Raw genomic sequence first — 19,002 nt, 5'->3', positions numbered from 1 at the left:
AGCACATTTTTTTTTTTTTTTTTTTTTTGTGGAAACAAATGGGTAAATTGGAAAAAAAAAGTAATTTTAATTTTTAAATCGTGAATTTTTTATATAAAAAATTTATATATATATAAAATTAGGTAAAAAATTTAAACTCTCTTCCTTTATTCGGGATTGGGACCGACTACTTAAATTTAGAGTAGGCGGAGATAAAAACAGCATTAAAAATTATTTTTTCAAGCAACGCTGCGCGTCCCCTTGCATATAATTTTCGAAATAAATCCCTTCTAAAAATTGAAAGGGTAAATCAAATACCCTTTCAATTGTCAGAAGTGTTCACTTCGAAGATTATATAGAAGTCTTTCACTTCGAAGATTATATATAATTTTCGAAGTGAAAGACTTCTAACAATTGAAAGGGCAATCATTCGATTACCCTTTTAATTTTCAGAAGGTATTGACTTCGAAAATTATATGTAAAAGTACACACAGCGTTGTTCGAGAAAAGAATTTAAAATGTAGATATATAGTAGTAATAATACTAAGTACTAACAAAAATTTAACTAAATTGGTGGAAATAATTTTTTTTCTTTTTTTTAAACTAAAAGAGATAGAAATAAATAAAAATGAAATCTTTATTTTTTTTCATTTTTCTTTTTAAAATAGATAAAATATAAACCCTCCTCCTTTATCCGGGTTTGGGACCGGCTATTTAAATTTTCAGTAGGTGAAATTAAAAATTGTACACGAACAATTTATTGTAGCGTGTACAATTTTTGAAAGAAAATTAAAAGTAACGACAAGAAAATAAAAGTTTCATCAATATAATTAAATCAAATATCACTTACTTGACAACATGTAATTTCGGCATATTTATCTTGTCGTCGAAAATGAGCGTCCTGTCAATCCTTAACGCACATTAACGCTTCTAAAATATCTTCTTTCAGTCGACTCCTGACCTCGCTCAAAACTCTTTTACTTGCACTAAAAGCAAATTCCGAAGTAACGGTGCTAACCGGAGGTGTCATCAGATCTTTTGCAATCGCAGATATAACTGGCTAACGTCGTTCATACTTTAGCCAGAATTCAATTACTTCATTTGAACTTCTTTTAATTGTTTTATCTGTTGGCATATTCTGGTTAAAATAATCAATTAATTCAGCAGGAAATACATTATGACTTGAGCCCGTAGATGTTTGATGAGAATGAGATACAGATGTAGACGACATGGCAGTGACAGTAGATGAACACATTGCAGATGAATCATATCTATACGAATTAATGCCTTGAAATAAATTAAATATTTCTGCATCTTCTTCTTCAATTTCAGGGGAAGCAGTAGGTGCAGATTGTACCCGACTAATATTGGTACTCATTCGATTCGCATATAATTCATACATTTCACATAATGTTTGCTCTAAATTTCTATATCTGATTGGTGTATCAAATGTTAAAGCGTTTGAAATTTGATCAATTATATATTTAGTTCCCGATAAATTATATCGGGGTCCATCACGTATGTTAAAGGAAATAACATAGGCAAGTCTTCCCAATATTTTCTAAATTTTAATTCCATAGCAATTATAATTTCACTAAACTCAAGGTCATTTTTGTACTTATGAAATGTTCTTGCAATTATATTAAGACGTTCAAGCACCATATAGCTGGTGGGATAGTAAACGCCCGATAAAATTTTAGTGGTTTCATAAAAAGATGTCAAAAATCTTTTAACTTTCAAAGCTATTTGTCAATCACGTTCAGTTAACATACCATCGTTATCATTTCTAATATGTCTATTGTTATAAAAGTTAGTTATTAAATGTTCAAAACCTTCACATGACTTTAATAACAAGTAAGTAGAATTTCACCTATGACCTACGTCTCTAACAAATGTTTTAGCATTTTGCACTTTTATTTCGGCACAATAATCCTCAAATGCTTGTTTTCTACTTGAGGAGATTGTGATATATATTAGTGTGTTCCTAATATTTTGAACTTCATCCTTTATATGTTTTAAACCATTTTAGATAATTAAATTCAAAATATGACATACACAACGAATATGAAACAAATACCCACCAAAATCAGGTTGCGGTACCCTATGCAATTTATCGGCAACTACTTTATTAACACTAGCATTATCGAAAGTAAATGAACAAATTTTACTTTCGCAATGATATTTTCTAACAATACTAATAATAGCATTAAATTTATTATTAGCGTTGTGAGGAAACTCAATAATTCTAAAAGCAATAATTTTTTTATGCATGCACCAAAGTAGGTCTATATAATGTGCAGTTGCAGTTATATATGCTCTTTTATTAATCACTTCCCATATATCCGAAGTTAAAGATATGACACCCCCATATTTTTGCAAATCCATAATTAATTGTTGTTTTGTTTCAGTAAAATATTGTATTGTATCGAAACGAAGAGTGTTTCAACTTACCCCAACGTACCTTGACTGCTGATATTCTTTAACATACGAGACGTAGTGTTGGTTGTCAATTAATGCTAAAGACAGCTAAGCACCAGCAACAAGCTTCACCATTCCGGTTCGAGCTCTCTCCTCCGAATACACCCATGTGGATAGGGGTGCAGCAGAACCACCGGCGTCTGGACTGCCAAATTGCAATTGTGTTTGACAGCCTGGAATAAGTCCGTGTTTGGCTGCACATACTTTGTAATAGCGGTTGAGATGGGTGGTACCAATTTTTCTTTGCCATGCCAATCTTTGTTGTCAGTATTTACATACTGCTTTGGATTTTGGGACTTGTTTCGCACAGGTTGTCATTAACAATTAAAAAGGGATCAGACGATTGTGTAAGGAACAAACCTCTTGAAACAAAGTCCCAAAAGGGGGTGTTTTATTGGCGATGACTTTACAATTGGAACTTAAACAGAATGCCTCCAAGTGGCGCAAGCACACGAGTAGTGAAAGAAATGTTTAAGTCTAAATTAAGAAATTGAAATTACATATTCTCTGTTTGAGAGTATTTGATTCGGGGTCTTTTGCTCTATGTCTTTTCTTCCTTTTATATTTCCTTGATGATCTCTTCGTGATCAACGGCTTAGAAATCGCTTAATTGCTTTATAATTGCCCACTTTCCTTATGGTGGCCAACTTATCGTGGAACTGCCGTCTCTAACTGCTGCCATTACTCTTTGTCGTTCAACCGTCCTCAACTGAACATCCTTGAATCGTGGAACGTGATAAGATTACCCAATAACTGCTTTGATAATTATACTTTTGGATAACCATAACATCTTATGTTTGCTAAGATCCAGGGCGATTCGAAGGTTTGGGCGAGAACAGGGTCATAACTCTGGACGATTGCAAGGCACTTCATTCGCTCAGATCATGGGCGTCTTGCAAGTTTGGGCGATGGTGTTACCACGTTCATGGGCTTCCACTGCATTCATTGATAACCTTATTCGGGCCTTTATCCTGAATTGCCCAGTTGGGCTTCATTATTTAGGCTATTCGATTTGGGCTGCACTTTTAGCGTGTCAACAATTTACCCCCTAATATGGCAGAATTAATACCAATTATTAATTTTTTGCCATATTCACTTTGTGTTTCGCAACAACATTTGAAATTCCCAAGAATTTCAATCATTATTTTCTTCCATAACCTGAAAAGGTACAACGTTGCAAACCCTTATAACCCCCAAATACACGCCATTTTATCGCACTACTAAATCACGCCTCATTGTTCTGTGCTTCTCTCTCACAATATTACTGTTCATCTTCTTACTTCTCTGCTACGTTTCTCAAGCAAATTTCAACAAAACTTTATTTCGTTCCTAATGGCTGCTTCACAATCCCAATCTGTTGACTCTTTCAGTTTCCAAGACTTCCAGAAAATCCTCACTTGGCCATATATAACTCCTAACTTCCTTGCACCAGCCAATGTCTAACTCAATAAGTTCTAGCTAGGTCCTTCATTCAACAACGCCGAGGTCGTCGAACAAGTGGCGGTGGGCCAGCTGTTCCCTTGTACTCAAGGCCTTCCGTTTCTAAACTCTTTGCCCTTGAGGCCGCTTCGCGAAAGAGGTATTCGCACTTGGCCTAAATCTGATGTTGTTTTCCATAGATGGCATGCTCGCCTTGTGGACCATGGTAGACATTTTTGATAGTGTTAGGATTTCTGATTTGCTAGAAATCTCTCTTCAACCCCCTACTTTTGATCCAGCGCTTTTCCCTATTACTTTAAGTTTTTGGTCTTCTGAGTATAATACTTTTGTTTTCCCCTTGGTCCCATGTCCATTGCTTTAAGGGATGTTGGGGCCTTAGTAAATCTGCCACCTTTGAGCGATACCATTTTCCCTGGTATTTTGATTTCTGGTGTCGCCCCAAAATTTGACAAAAAACTCACCAAGCCCTATTCAAGCTTGCAAAACTGTTATAATCACTCAAACGCTGAGTCTTCTCATGCTGAGCGTGTGGTCTTTCTTCAGATTTGACTTTGTAAATATATTTTGTGTGTGCCAAGCTTGAAGCCTTCTATGAGCTATTTACCCATAGCGCACGAATTGGCGCGTAGTAGACCTCTGAATTTGTGTTCTTTCTTTTTGGCTGCCCTCTATAGAGGCATGGCTTCTCTTCAATTCCAATTGAAGAATGGTGCATCTCCTACTAGCAGTGGGCCTCTTTTGTTCACTCAAATGTGGTTGAGAGCTTATTTTCCATCACTTGGTGTTCTATCATTTTCTCTTTTTCTACTAGCTGCTATGGGCTAGCTATTGACCCACTGAGCCCTGTACATATGTCTAGAAGGGACATTTTTTCATTCTTTTATACTTTGAATTCAATTCCTTCTTTCTTTCCTTTTCCTCCCTTTTTAACTCTTGATTATGTGCATCCCCCATCTACCCTGGACAATGCGAGCACCTCTCTGCTCGTTTGGGTTCAATTTTTGACCGGGAGGGAGTTGTTCCATGATATTTTGACTGGAACTAATGCCAAAGCTGGGGTTGAAATATATGCTCCCCAATTTTTTGCTCATCAACTTGGTTTTGGCCAAACTTGGCCTGTTCCCCCTTGTTATTCAAGAAATTTGATAGATCGCTTCCACACTATTAATAAGGCAGAGGCAGAAGCTATAGATGCTCGCAATATTCTTTTGATGAGTAACTTTTCATTAACTCCCTTCAATCCTAGCCATGTCATCTATCCCCTATTTGAACAACTCTGGCCATCAGTGCAGCGCAAATTATTTGCAACTGATGCCAATCGCGCTTTCCATTCATTGGATCAGCCAGACATTTTTTCCACTTCCCCTGTTTTGGTCACCCCTGTGTCTATTAGGAGTCTTTCCTCTTCTGCTCGTGCTAAACAGTCTGTTCGTCCATCTACTTCTCTTCCTACCAAGCTTACTGCATCTAAAAGTGCCCCAAGCCGCAAACGGCCAGCCTCAGCATCTCCCATTTTGGAGGATGATGATGATGACACTCCTCTCATTGTCAGGAGAAAGGTAATTAAATTAGTTTACTCACAAGCATACTTTTCTATACTCGAAACTTTTCTATGTGCTGATAGTTTATTAGGATTTCTCAGAAAAGTTCAGCCTCTCCTTTGAAGACTTTGGTGTTGGCAGCTCCTACTCCATCACCCTCTGCTGAGGCTGCTTCATCCAAATCAGCTGATGAAGGGACTAGCTTAAAGAAAAACCTTCAGTCTCGGAATCCTCATCACAACCAATGGATGAGCCACCTTCGTCCCAGGGTGCCAACCCCCCAAACGTCGAACCAGAAGGTAATACATTTTTTGATATTTTACCTTAACTTGTGCTATTGGTTTTTGATTTGTTGCTTTTTGAGTTCTGCAGATGCTCCCATGGGTTTGCCCGTTGTGGGAAAGTCTTCTCACTCAGACAAGAGGAAGTCCTCACAAGTGGTGGAGCTACAGGTGGTATATTTAACTGGGGATATGCCATCTCCCAAGATTGCTGATAAGGTAATCTTTGTTTCACTTTTACTTCCACTTTGTTCATTGTAGTGAAAACCTTCAATGTTGGCGACTTTGTTTGCAGGATGCTGATAGGATTGTGCGTTCCATCCAGGCTTGTTCACTTCCTGGGGGCAAGTTAAGACGTCTCGTCCTGCTTCAACCAGTCGTCCTTCTGCTTCTTCAAAGGAAGATATGAAGTTCCTCAAGCAGTCGATATTTGAGTATGTGTCCTTTATGGATATGAACATCGGTCAGGCTAGTACTGCCAAACATAAGGATAAACTTGAGCATTTGAGTGCGAAGTTGGCGCAAGCACTGACACTTCCGTCACTCAATCTTTTTGCTGATTTTAAAGCGACGTTGAAAATTATCCATTTCGAGATTTTCTCCTTGCTGGCTAAATAGTCGAACTGAAAGTCAAAAGTACTCAATATCTTCGCGTTGTATCTGAAAGAGAGTCTTTGCTTCTGGAGATCAACAAAGTTGAGGACGAAGTGAAAGAAATCTCTTCTGAAATCATGATTGAAGACTCTTTGATGACCAGTTTGGCTGCACAGATGAAGGAGCTTCAAGCAAGGATGGACGACTGCAAGACGAGAATGGCTGCTAAGAAACGCAATGCCTCTCAAGGAATTGAGCGAACTAAGTCTTTGGTCGAGCAGTACAAGAAGCTGGAGGTTGATGATGATTTTGTGGCTGAATTGAATGTCACTACTTCTCAGCAGAGCGATGATTGGAGGAGACTTAGGGAAAGAATTCATTCAGTCTGGGGCGAATTGTAATTAAGACATTTAATGCCTTAACTTTTCTTTTTGTAACTTCGTATTAACTTTCCCTTTGTAACCTCGTACTGATGTCCATTGGTAATTCTGATCATATTAGCAGTCATTATCATTAATGAACAATTAATTTGTCTTCTTGTGTATTTACTAACGTTGTCTTTAATCGTCAACTCCCAAGCATTTAACTACTTTATGCTAAGATTCACGCACATTTTCTCTTGGTGTTTCTGTCTCTTTTCCCAAGATTTCAGACCATTTGATTCTAGTTATTAGGCACGAATGTGGCTGTTCATATTCTATCTCTTCATCTTCACGCCTCTATAAATGCACTTATATTCCACACTTGTAACTTTTATTTCCATTCTCTTCTTCAAAACCAATTTGCTGCCATTGTTTGGCATTCTAATAATCGATCCAAAACCTTCGCCTTCTATGGAAATGGATCATTTGATCCGCCCATTTTGCTATCCTTCTTTATGTCACTTTTGGTATGGGAGATTTAAGAAATATTTTTTGGCCAACAGCAAAGTTCTTCCAATCGTCTCCATGTTCCTTACAAGCAGTTCAACGATGGAAGACAATTTTTTAGGACACTTGCAAGCCACCTTGCTTGCTGAGAGTGCTTCTCAGCCTCCTTGCCCGTTATTGCAGTGATGCATTTAGGAAGGCGATGCGAGGGTGCTTTTACTTCCTTTCTGCTTGCTGAGAGTGATTCTCGGTTTCTCTGCTTACCTTTGCAGCAGTGCGATCAGGATGGCAATTAAAGCCAGTTCACCCTCTTACTCGACGATCGACCGGGAGATTAGTTTGCTCTTAATTGTAACTTGTAGAGCATTTAGTATTTTGTATTTTACAACTTTGTAATGAATGTTTGATAATAAAGGAATTTATTTGAACGTATTTCGTTCTGGCCCTTTTTAATCTACGATCCTTCAACGCGATTTGATTACGCTTTTATTTGTTCACTTTCCCATAAGGAAGAAACATATTTTTTTAAATATTTGCCATTAATGAACTCATGTGCTTGATGCCGTCTAAATTTTCCAAATTATAAGCTCCATTAGGCAACACATTATTTACTTTATATGGTCCTTCCCAATTGGGCGACCACTTGTCATACTTTGGATCTTTGCTATCCAAAGGGAGTATTATTTTCCAAACCAATTCGCCCAGGCGAACGACTTGGCTATAACTTTTTTATTATAAAATTTGGCCATTCTTTGTTTTTGAACTTGCAATCTATCTAGGACGTCCAATTTTAATTCGTCCAACTCCAATAAGTTTTGAACTAGTGATTCGGTATACTCATCACCACTTAACTTATGTTGCAAACACACTCCGATCGATTGCACGTTGATTTCCATAGGCAAAACGACCTCCTGTCCATAAGTAAGTTGGAAATGAGTAATTTTGTTACTTGACCGAGGCGACGTCCTATAAGCTCATAAGGCCTTGTTTAGACATTCGTGCCAATTTTTGGCATTTTCATCTATCATTTTCCTTATGATATTTTTTGGAATCTTATTAGAAGATTCTGCTTGTCCGTCGGATTGAGCGTAATATGGTGTGGAGTTCACTAATTTAACTCCAAACTCGTTCAAGAATTTATTCACTTGATCCCCATTTAAAGATATTCCGTGATCTACCATCAAAGTTTGTGAAATTTCAAATCTATAAATGATGTGATCACGGAAAAATTCTATGACATTCTTTTGGGTGATCTCCTTTAAAAGTATCGTTTCTACCCACTTAGTGAAATAATCACTTTTTAGCAATATACCATTAGAGCGTTTCTTAAACGACTCTTCATCTATTAGTGTATAGTTTAGCAAACATAACTTTATTTTTCTACTATCTCCTTTATTAGGTTCTTCAAGGAACCTTTTAATCTTTGCCATCCAATCTACTGTAGCTCCATCTTGTATGCAATGAATCTCAATCGTTCTCGTCCTTCTTTGGATCAAGGGCAATATTGTTCCATACTCACAAGTAGACTTCCAATTTAAAACCTTTGAGTACCCTGAGGCCATTTGGGCCAATTCGTTTGCTACGTCATTATATATCCTATTAACACATTGAAACTCTATTTGGTCGAATTCTTCCAACAACTTTTGGACGATTTCATACTGACTTATAATGGAATCACTTTGGCCTTCTTCATATTCCAACGTGCATGCTTCCTCTTCATTATCTTCCTTTTCTTCTTCTCATTTCTCTTTATTCTTGAACTCATTGGCTAGTAAATAGTTATTAGCCACAACAGGAGGTAACGTACAAAATTGGATAGTAAGGGCTTATCTGGATCTTCTCCATCCCCTCTGTCTCGCTCAAACTTCGACCTCCCAGAAGAAGTCTCTGGCAATTCTTCCATAGGTTCGCCTGTACCAGTCTCTTCACTGTCTTTGAGAACATTCTGATTGGCCGCCTCGAGTAGTCTAAGTGCCTTAGGACACAGCATTCCCTGTTGTTGCCTCATCATTCGCCCGTAGTTCCATTGAAAACGCCTTTGTTGGGTTCTAGTCATCTCGTTGAAAGGTATTGCCCTTCCAGCCTCATACTGGAACGAATGCCATACATTTGGTTGGCGAGGTTGCGGTCTGAATGTTCTCCCCTTATTTACTAGCCTGAACTGCCTCTCAAAAGGCGGTCCTTTATAAAACGATGTACCTAGCTCTCTACCAGGCTGAGCGTTTGGAAAAAAACTAGGGCGATGGTAATGCTGCCATATCCCTAATTTCTCTACATTTACACTCACTTCTTTTTTGCATCTTGCACATAGGACGTCTTCGTCCTTTTTGGGCTCATTCCCTTTGATATGTTCAAAGACACTGGGATGTGGTCCAGGGTCTTCTTCTCCATCATCTATAGCCAACTTGAATTTCAACAATTTGTTTTTGAAACCAGATGTCACAATGTTCACTCCAAGAGCCTGTGGAAAATGATTTTCATCCACTGCCGTCTTCCTCTTATCCTCGAACGTAATTCGTCCCTTTTCAATGGCATTCTGTAACACATGACGAAAAATCAAACAGTTGTTAGTCAAATGTAACCATGCATTATGCCACTTACAATATTTTTTACCCTTAATTTGTTCAGGGTTTGGCAATTTATGCTTATCGCTCAATTTTATCTGTTTATCCTTATATAATTTATCAAATATAAGGTCAGCTTTGGTTACATCGAACGAGAACGTTCTAACCTTTATGTTTTCATCTTTTATAGGCTTATCCTTGCTCGACGGCCTAGGCTTAGCCATTATAGGACAAGTATACGTGTCTCCTTTAACCAATTCGACCAAACACATTTCGGTTTGATCGTAATACTCGTCATTAATAGTATAAACATCAAAATTTGGGTCTCTATAATAAGTCCCCTTACTAGAATTTTTCATTTGTTCTTCTTCTCTTATTAATCGTTCATACCTCATCACGTTCGCGCTCAATTGGTAAAGATCAGGAAATTTCTTGTCTTGGAACTTCTTCTTCAGATCAAAGCTTAGACAACCTTGAGCGATTTTGACGAACTCCTTTTCTGGCAAAGATACAAAATATTTATTTATTGCTATCTTAAACCTTTGAAGGAAACCTTCTGCCCATTCGTTTGGCATTTGACGTAGATTCGCCAAATCAACCAAAGTAACTTCAGACTCAATCTTATAAAACTGAGTGTGGAACAATTGCTCCAATTGTTGCCATGTTTGAACAGAGTTTGCTGGCAAATTGATGAACCAGGAGAAGGCTACTCCTGTTAATGAACTAGGGAACAGCCTCATTTTATAGTAATCAGTTACGTCACCACTTTGCAGTGTGAATCGTCCTATGTGTTCTAGAGTAGACACCTCTCCTAAACCGGTAAACAATGAGAATTTGGCACTTTATACACCCTAGGTCATGGATATGCTTGGTCTACCCAATCAGGATACGGCTTTGTGTAAGTCGGCCTAATGACAGGACGTACTCCAAAAGCCATCTGGTCCTGTACGATTTTCATAATCTGATTCCTCAACATGACGTTGTGGTCATATGAAATTCCTACAAGTTGGTTGACCGGTTGATTTGCTTGAGGCCTGATGTTTGGTCCTTGATTGGCAACAAAGTTACCATGATTTAGGCCATTGTTACCGTTAGCCTGAACATTGATTTTATCATTAACACGTGGGGTATTCTGCCCATTGTTTAGGACATTATCTCTTACATTTAGGTTACCTCCCAAGTTAGATGTACCAACGTCACTATTCTGATTTGGTATTACACCACCCCCCTGGTTTGAAGTAGAGGGGTCAAAAGGTTGTTCTACCCCTTAATTTAAACTTAGGACTGGGGGATTATATCCCACAATTGTCCTAGTTTGAAAGTGATTTGTAAGAGGCACAACTGGCTGACAAATTTGGGGTACTAACTTATTCATTATTTCGTTCAAAGTATTCAGTTGTTTGGTCATGTTGTCATAATGTGCATTCCCATTCTGGGTAAATCTTTCTATATTATGAATACTTCGTAGATTTACCTGTTCAACGACATCTTGTGTGAGCTCTCCGAGTAATGCACGCATGGTTCGAGGACTCAACTCTGTCATTGGTTCGTAATGACTGTGATTGTTCTGATTCTGTCCATCTGTTCGTGGAGAGCTATGCTACTCCTCATATCGCTCGATCACAGACTGGACTCCTCCCTGACTTGCTGCTTCCTTATCGGATTTCTGAGGCATATTGTTTCACCTTTTGTATCTTCAACACCAAACACCAATGTCCCACTAGGCGTGCCAAATTGTTTCGCGTGGGTTGTCGCCAACAATTAAAAAGGGATCAGACAATTGTGTAAGGAACAAACCTCTTGAAACAAAGTCCCAAAAAGGGGTATTTTATTAGCGATGACTTTACAATTGGAATTTAAACAGAATGACTCCAAGGGGCGCAAGCACACGAGTACTGAAAGAAATGTTTAAGTCTAAACTAAGAAATTGAAATTACATATTCTCTGTTTGAGAGTGTTTGATTCTTTTTATATTTCCTTGATGATCTATTCGTGATCAACCACTTAGAAATCGCTTAATTGTTTTATAACTGCCCACTTTCTTCATGGTGGCCAACTTATCGTGAAACTGCCGTCTCTAACTGCTGCCATTACTCTTTGTCGTTCAACCATCCTCAACTGAACATCCTTGAATCATGGAACGTGATAAGATTACCCAATAACTGCTTTGATAATTGCACTTTTGGATAACCATAACATTTTATGTTTGCTAAGATCCTGGGCGACTCGAAGGTTTGGGCGAGAACAAGGTCATAACTCTGGGCGACTGCAAGGCACTTCATTCGCTCAGATCTTGGGCGTCTTGCAAGTTTAGGCGATGGTGTTACCGCGTTCGTGGGCTTTCACTGCATTCATTGATAACCCTATTCGGGTCTTTATCCTGAATTACCCAGTTAGGTTTCATTATTTAGGCTATTTGATTTGGGTTGCACTTTTAGCGTGTCAACAGGACTCCATTGACGATTTTTCCCGTTGAAATCAACTTAAAATGATCCTAATATTTTGCTTGTTTTTTCCCTTTTCGCTTTTCCCTCGCATTAGGAATGTTTAATTCAGTCTCTTCTTCCTGATCGTGTTTCGCTTCGGGAACGTCAACATCATCCAAATTAATTGGATAATTAGGATTGCCGCTTACATGATGATGAAGATTCAAATCTAGAATATCTTCAGGTAGGGGTACGTCATTTAGACCTTCAAATTGATTTCGAAATTGACTTTGTGGTGTCATAGGCGATTCGTTTCCTCCCACACCGAATAAGTTTTCGACAAATGCGCGTGAATACATTTGTTTAATTGTAATAAGTAACAACTAGTAAAAGAATAATTGTATAAATATAGTGAGAAATGAAAATTGGATGAAATTTCAATAAATATTGTGAGAACTGAGAAATGAGAATTGGATATTGTATATAAAAATTGCACAATTATCAACACAACACAAGAGAGTTGAGAGAAAGAGAATTAAGAATGAATTGTAGAAAATTTTGTGGCTAAATGCCACTATTTATAGAAGAAGAAGAGGGAAAAAATAATAAAAAAATTAAAGGACCGAAAAGGTCACTGAAAAAATTCATTGACTGTTAACGGCCATAAATTTAAAAATAAAAATAAACTTTCAAAGACAGAAACAGTCACCGACTTTTGTCGGTGACCGTTACGATCACTGAAAAAGTGATCGTTTCGGTCACTATATAAACGAGCCCACGAGCTCGGCTTCAAAGAGCCACAAGCTGGCTTGTGGCTCGTTAAAAACGAGCCCGAGCTTGTGGCTGGTTAAAAACGAGCCGCTTGCGGGCTCGTCACGAGCGGCTCGTTTAATTTGCGAGCCGAGCTTGGCTCGCCCATCGAACTGGCCCGCTCGGGCTCTTGTTTTTACAAGCCCGAGCCATTCACAAGCTCTGTTTTCACGAGTCGACGAGTTGCTAGATCTATTTATCACCCCTAGATGATGTGTTTATTGTTTTCATCAAACTCTGCTGAAGTTCTCTCTCACGCCTACACTCATCTAACTGCGGCGGGCCAGATGTCTAATCATCAGAGGTCACATGGCGGCGTGTCGTGTGACACCAAAAATATTCGTATCAACAACTGGATATTCCCATTTCCAACACCTTCATTTGATATGCCCAAAATATTCTTTAAATATTCCCATTTCCAACTCCCTTAGCACATAAAATGTTACACATATATACTTCAGGAACCATGTTTTAAAAATCTTTCTGTTTCTTGAAAAAGAGGGCTTTTTAAAGCTTGTATTTAACGTTTAATTCAATCAGAGAAATGGGTTTCAATAATTTTTGCAGTGCATTGGCATATTTTCTTGTGGGCTTAATCTTGATTGCTTTTGGGACGTGTGAAGGTGGATTTACCAGTAATTATGTGAGAAGGAATGATTTGAGTCTTGATATGCCTTTAGATAGTGATGTGTTTAGAGCTCCTCCTGGTTATAATGCTCCCCAGCAGGTTAGTTAGTAAGGTCGTTTTTCATTCTTGCTCTTCATTCAAGATTTTTCTGTTTTCTTTGAATGTTATATGTTCATGTTCGGTCGGGATGATCAGAGAGCGGGATACTATAAAGAAGAAAACAAAGTTATTGCCGGATAGTGTACCCTGTCTTTAACTGCGAAAATGAAGAAAGCTAATAGAAGAGGTTGATGTTTGAACTTTTCCCTTTTTGTTGGTTGAATTCCAAGTAGAGAAGAGATCATTTTCTTTGCTTAATGAATTTTTCACTTAATCAGAAAACAAAAGAAGTCCCAAATTGGATACATATATTAGGGATTAGTCTTACCCCGGAAGGTAGGGTGTCCGCTTTCCTGGTTAAATTTAGTTGATTAATTGGAAGCAAACAGGTTTAGCACATGGCATCATCAAATGATACAAGTCTTGGATAAGAATCTACAACGCACAAGAACGCCCTTGTTGAAGATCTTTTAGTGACAATGAGTAAATCAAATTGAATGTAGGAAGTAAATGAATTGAAATAAAATTCACATTTAATTTATGAAGTAAATGAAATTTAAATTTAATGCAAAAGTAATTCGAAAGTAATTTAAATTATATTTAATCCATAATGATCCTAAAATTTTTGACATTATATTCCATGTAAAATTTTCTAATAAAATAATGTAATTGATATTAAAAAATTTATTGTGTAAAAATAATAAATATTAATGAAATAATTGAAATTTTTTAAAGAAGAGACGAGTTAGACATCTTTTTTAAGATGTATGTTTGACACATATTTAATTATTTTTGATATTCGTTTGCATTATTTAATATGACTATGATATAGTTCTCGAAATGAGCTTCTAGATGACGTAGACGATTTGTGGATTCAAATAGTATACGATCATCGATGAATTTTTAAAGTTAGCATATTATCGAAATTTTCGAAATATTAGTGTGGAACGGCCTGCTTTGATGCGTCGTAACCTTTACTACGATTGGTCATATTGCACGCTATTAACGAGCAAAAATTAGGCTATGAGCACTTTGAAATGATATTAAGAATGCAATGTTTCGACTTCATTTGGCATTCCGTAACGAGTGTGTCAATGTAGGTTGTAAAGGGTCATAACACCTATTTTCTGGGGGAAAAAACCAAAAATTTTGTGGGGTCATTTGACGCGGCATGACCTCATGTGGGTCAGCCCCTGGTGACCTTTGCTAGGACCCTATTGAGAACTTGTGAAGCAGGCCCCAGGCATGCTCATTTCAACTGAATAAGGAGACTTGCTTGTTAGAGGGAGGGCCTTACTTCTTATTCTGGCTCCATGGTCTGTTACAAGTCATTGCATAGAACTCTCAGAAACCATTTCCCAGTTGGCCGAGTCCACAGAACCAGCCTTACCCTCCCCAGACTGGAAATTTCTCGTTATGTTTGAAATTTATTCTTTATAGGGACTAAACTTTAGGCCTTGTAGGTGTGACCTAGTTCTAACTCTCATGTAAGCTGAGCAAAACGGGCTTACTTAGGACATTGTATGAAGAATTATAATCAATTCACATTTAGTGAATAACGAATCTGAAAATGAACTGATAAAAGGTTGTAATTTAAACTGTATGCTGTGTCTTTTATGCCGCTTGTCTCAGACTAGGCATACAAGTTAATGTAGTGTGGCTTTTGAAGGTTCATTTAACACAAGGAGATCATGAAGGAAGAGCTGTGATTGTCTCTTGGATCACACCAGATGAACCAGGTTCAAACGCAGTCATCTACTGGGCAGCAAATAGCAAGCTTAAGAAAAGTGTCCATGGCATTGTTCTTACCTACAAATACTACAATTATACATCTGGTTACATTCATCACTGCACAATCAAGAATTTGGAGGTGTGTATGTCATGCTAAATGGACTTATTTTATTTTTACATATTAGCAAAATGAGTATATTTTTAAATAAATGAAGTTTCATTGGTCAAAGTTTGAAATAAACAATTAACTTATTTTGACAGAAGGCAAGAGTTGCTCTCAATTTAATCAACTTGTTTTAAGCTTAGCCCAAAAAGCAAACATGCTATTTGATTGCAATTTGCTTGCTTAAGTAGTAGGTTTTTAGCTTTCCACAAATGAATTGAATTATCAACAGCTGTAGTGTTCTTAAAACTGCAGTATGATACGAAATACTACTATGTAGTAAGATCAGGAAATACTAAGCGGCAGTTTTGGTTTACAACTCCTTCTAAACCGAACCCGAATACTCCTTATACATTTGGCCTTATAGGTATGTCGTTATCATCCATTTCAACCTGCAAGTTTTGTGTTGTTAAAAAAAAAATTCAGTCGGAAATGTGGAGTGAAAATTCAATTTTGTTGTAAACTCACTTTGTTTAGCATTATGAACAGGGGATCTTGGTCAGACTTACGATTCCAATAGGACANGAAAATTCAATTTTGTTGTAAACTCACTTTGTTTAGCATTATGAACAGGGGATCTTGGTCAGACTTACGATTCCAATAGGACACTGACTCATTATGAGATGAACCCTGTGAAGGGACAGACATTGCTGTTTGTGGGAGATCTCTCCTATGCAGATAATTATCCATTTCATGATAACACCAGATGGGATACCTGGGGGAGGTTCATCGAGAGAAATGCTGGCTATCAACCGTGGATTTGGACTGCTGGGAATCATGAACTTGATTTTGTTCCTGACATTGTATGTTTCCCATTTACACAACTCTTCTGTTGAAAAACTCCCATTTGACCTTCTTTTGGTTCTTTAGAACAACACACTCCTAATTGCTCAGGAAAAAGCTATCGAGTTTATCAATATGGAATAGAATTCAACATCGTAATTTGTGCAACTGTAATAAACTTTTACCATGGAAATCCACTTTGATCATGTCAATTATTTATTTCTGAACATCAAGTTTATACTGACCTGCATAAATTCTACAAATATTGCAATCATGATGACAAAAGCATTTTGTTGCAGGGTGAAACCAAACCCTTCAAGCCTTACACACACCGATTTTTTGTACCATACCAAGCGTCAGGGAGTACGTCTCCCCTCTGGTATTCAATCAAGAGAGCTTCGGCATACATCATTGTAATGTCTTCTTATTCGGCTTATGGTAAGAGTTCATGGTTTTCACATCAATTTAATTCATGTAAAGTGAATGAACTTAATGAAGCTTGCCATAATTTGATTTATTTATTCATTCCCTTCTAAAATAAGGGGAAAAAATCACCTTTAGAGGAAAATCAACACATGGTTCCTTTATCCCCTTCTTACCTTTCATGGTAAATTGGATGAACTCAGGAAAAAAAAAAAAAAAATTAATCGCATTGAAATTGATTGCATGCATAAGTTGCTTAGATGCTGGCTGTAGCTTGCTGAGAACTATGAACTAAATATGACAGAAATTAAATACTGAAGGAAATAGGAGAAACTTTACAACTTTCTAAAATTACAAAGTGATAAATTCTATTTATAAGGTTACGAATAACTGTAAAACGAAAGATTCTATACTAAATACACAATCAAAATATTATGCAAATAATTATGGGTATTCTGGATAATATCACAATATTGCGGCTAGCCTGTGAATATTACCAAATCTTTAACACAAAATATTTCATTATGAGCTTGAATCATCGGTCGGTCTCTTTGCAGGGAAGTACACTCCTCAGTACAAATGGTTGATCAGTGAGCTGCCAAAAGTAAACCGGACAGAGACGCCATGGCTCATTGTACTCATGCATTCTCCAATGTATAGTAGTTATGTTCATCACTTCATGGAAGGGGAAACCATGCGAGTGATGTATGAGTCATGGTTTGTGGAGTACAAAGTTGATGTAGTCTTTGCAGGTCACGTTCATGCCTACGAACGATCTGTAAGTATTTGTATTTTGAACTGCATATATTAATTTCCATAGAAAGCTCTTTAGTCCAGAAAGGAACAATTGTTTTTGACAGATTCTTTTATCAAATGATACAATGCCTGAATTATGTCTCGGATTATGCTTTATAGCTTTAATTTCTATGTTCTATTTTCACTGCCCTTTCAGATCTTTCTATCCTTCACTGAACTTGATTTCAGTACAAAACCTTGAAACAGCTTTAATATGAGAATAACTGCTATTACAGATAAGCTTAGATGATATGGTCAACTTCTAGTGTCAGTTTCAAATCGAGTGCTGGAGTAGACACTGCGCCCCTGTTTGAGGGGCATTATTTTCTCATGTTCAGAAGAAATCCAACCGTTATTGGACCCCACACAGTCTTGAAAGATTGTGTACCAACGGTAAAAAAAGCCATTTTTATGAGGAAATAATGCCCCTCAAACAGGGACTGCAATAACAAAATTTTAACTACATTTTAATCGTTAGCAATGTCTGAGTACTGTACTGTACCAAACAAGTGACTAATGTACACTATCACATATTTGTTTCACAGGAACGTGTTTCCAACATTGCGTACAATATTGTTAATGGCTTATGCAGTCCTGTAAAGGATCACTCTGCTCCAGTATATATTACTATCGGAGATGGAGGAAATCAAGAAGGATTGGCAACCGAGTATGTTATGATACACGCCATTTCTTGAAATTCGAAAACATTTAATCGTATTTAAAATTTGATTTTTATCTGTATATGTGAAGGATGACGCAGCCACAACCAAGTTACTCTGCTTATCGGGAAGCCAGCTTTGGACATGGCACATTTGATATTAAGAACCGCACTCATGCCTATTTCAGTTGGCATCGTAATCAAGATGGATTTTCCGTGGAAGCTGACTCTCTTTGGTTTCACAATAGGTACTGGAAATCGATGGAAGAACAATCTGTAGCTGTATCATGATACGAGAATGACTTGCTTTGTGTTTTAGTTGTGAATTTTATCGTTTACTAGTGTTGTATATCATATTATTTATACATTGTTATTTCTCTTATCAAGTTGGGTGCATGGATATCATAATGTCCGATTTGGATAGTGATATATAGAACGGTCCACTAGTAACAACGTGAGTCATTATATCAACTTGATCGACACTTTCAATGTTGGAAATTTCTATACGTTTTCTTTGAGGTAGATCCAATCAAGTGAAAAAGGCCAATTAACTGAAGCCATTTCTTTATGAAGATAAATGAATTGGACCCTTTATCTATTCATCCATTTTTGCAAAGAGACTCGTCTAGTAAACTAGATTTTAGCATTTCATAATGAAAGGGAATTATTTTTCTAGTAGACATGGGAGACAAAGTCTCATGCTAAAGAGCATGGATGTTCGAGTCCTTTCCAAGATATAA

The 19,002-nt window shown here is 37.3% G+C and overlaps 1 protein-coding gene across 1 annotated transcript; it reads left to right on the top strand.

The window, feature by feature from the left end:
* Positions 1–13,356: 13,356 nt before the first annotated feature.
* LOC111388504 (purple acid phosphatase 2-like) lies at positions 13,357–18,733 on the top strand. Its single transcript, XM_023013237.1, has 8 exons — positions 13,357–13,709; positions 15,379–15,579; positions 15,859–15,970; positions 16,177–16,406; positions 16,686–16,824; positions 17,367–17,587; positions 18,150–18,271; positions 18,355–18,733. The coding sequence occupies exons 1-8, from the start codon at positions 13,527–13,529 to the stop codon at positions 18,551–18,553; spliced, it is 1,407 nt and encodes a 468-aa protein (XP_022869005.1). The 5' UTR covers positions 13,357–13,526; the 3' UTR covers positions 18,554–18,733.
* Positions 18,734–19,002: the final 269 nt, after the last annotated feature.

Source organism: Olea europaea, unplaced genomic scaffold (assembly GCF_002742605.1).
Source record: "Olea europaea var. sylvestris unplaced genomic scaffold, O_europaea_v1 scaffold502, whole genome shotgun sequence".
Classification (NCBI taxonomy): Eukaryota; Viridiplantae; Streptophyta; class Magnoliopsida; order Lamiales; family Oleaceae; genus Olea; species Olea europaea.
Note: the sequence above shows the minus strand (reverse complement) of the source record. Positions and strands in the feature narration are given on the sequence as shown.

Coding starts and splice junctions, on each gene's coding strand:
- LOC111388504 (XM_023013237.1), top strand. CDS start 13,527: ATGGGTTTCAATAATTTTTGCAGTGCATTGGCATATTTTCTTGTGGGC. Junction 16,825..17,366: donor GTCTTCTTATTCGGCTTATG/GTAAGAGTTCAT, acceptor GTCTCTTTGCAG/GGAAGTACACTCCTCAGTAC. Junction 17,588..18,149: donor TTCATGCCTACGAACGATCT/GTAAGTATTTGT, acceptor TTTGTTTCACAG/GAACGTGTTTCCAACATTGC.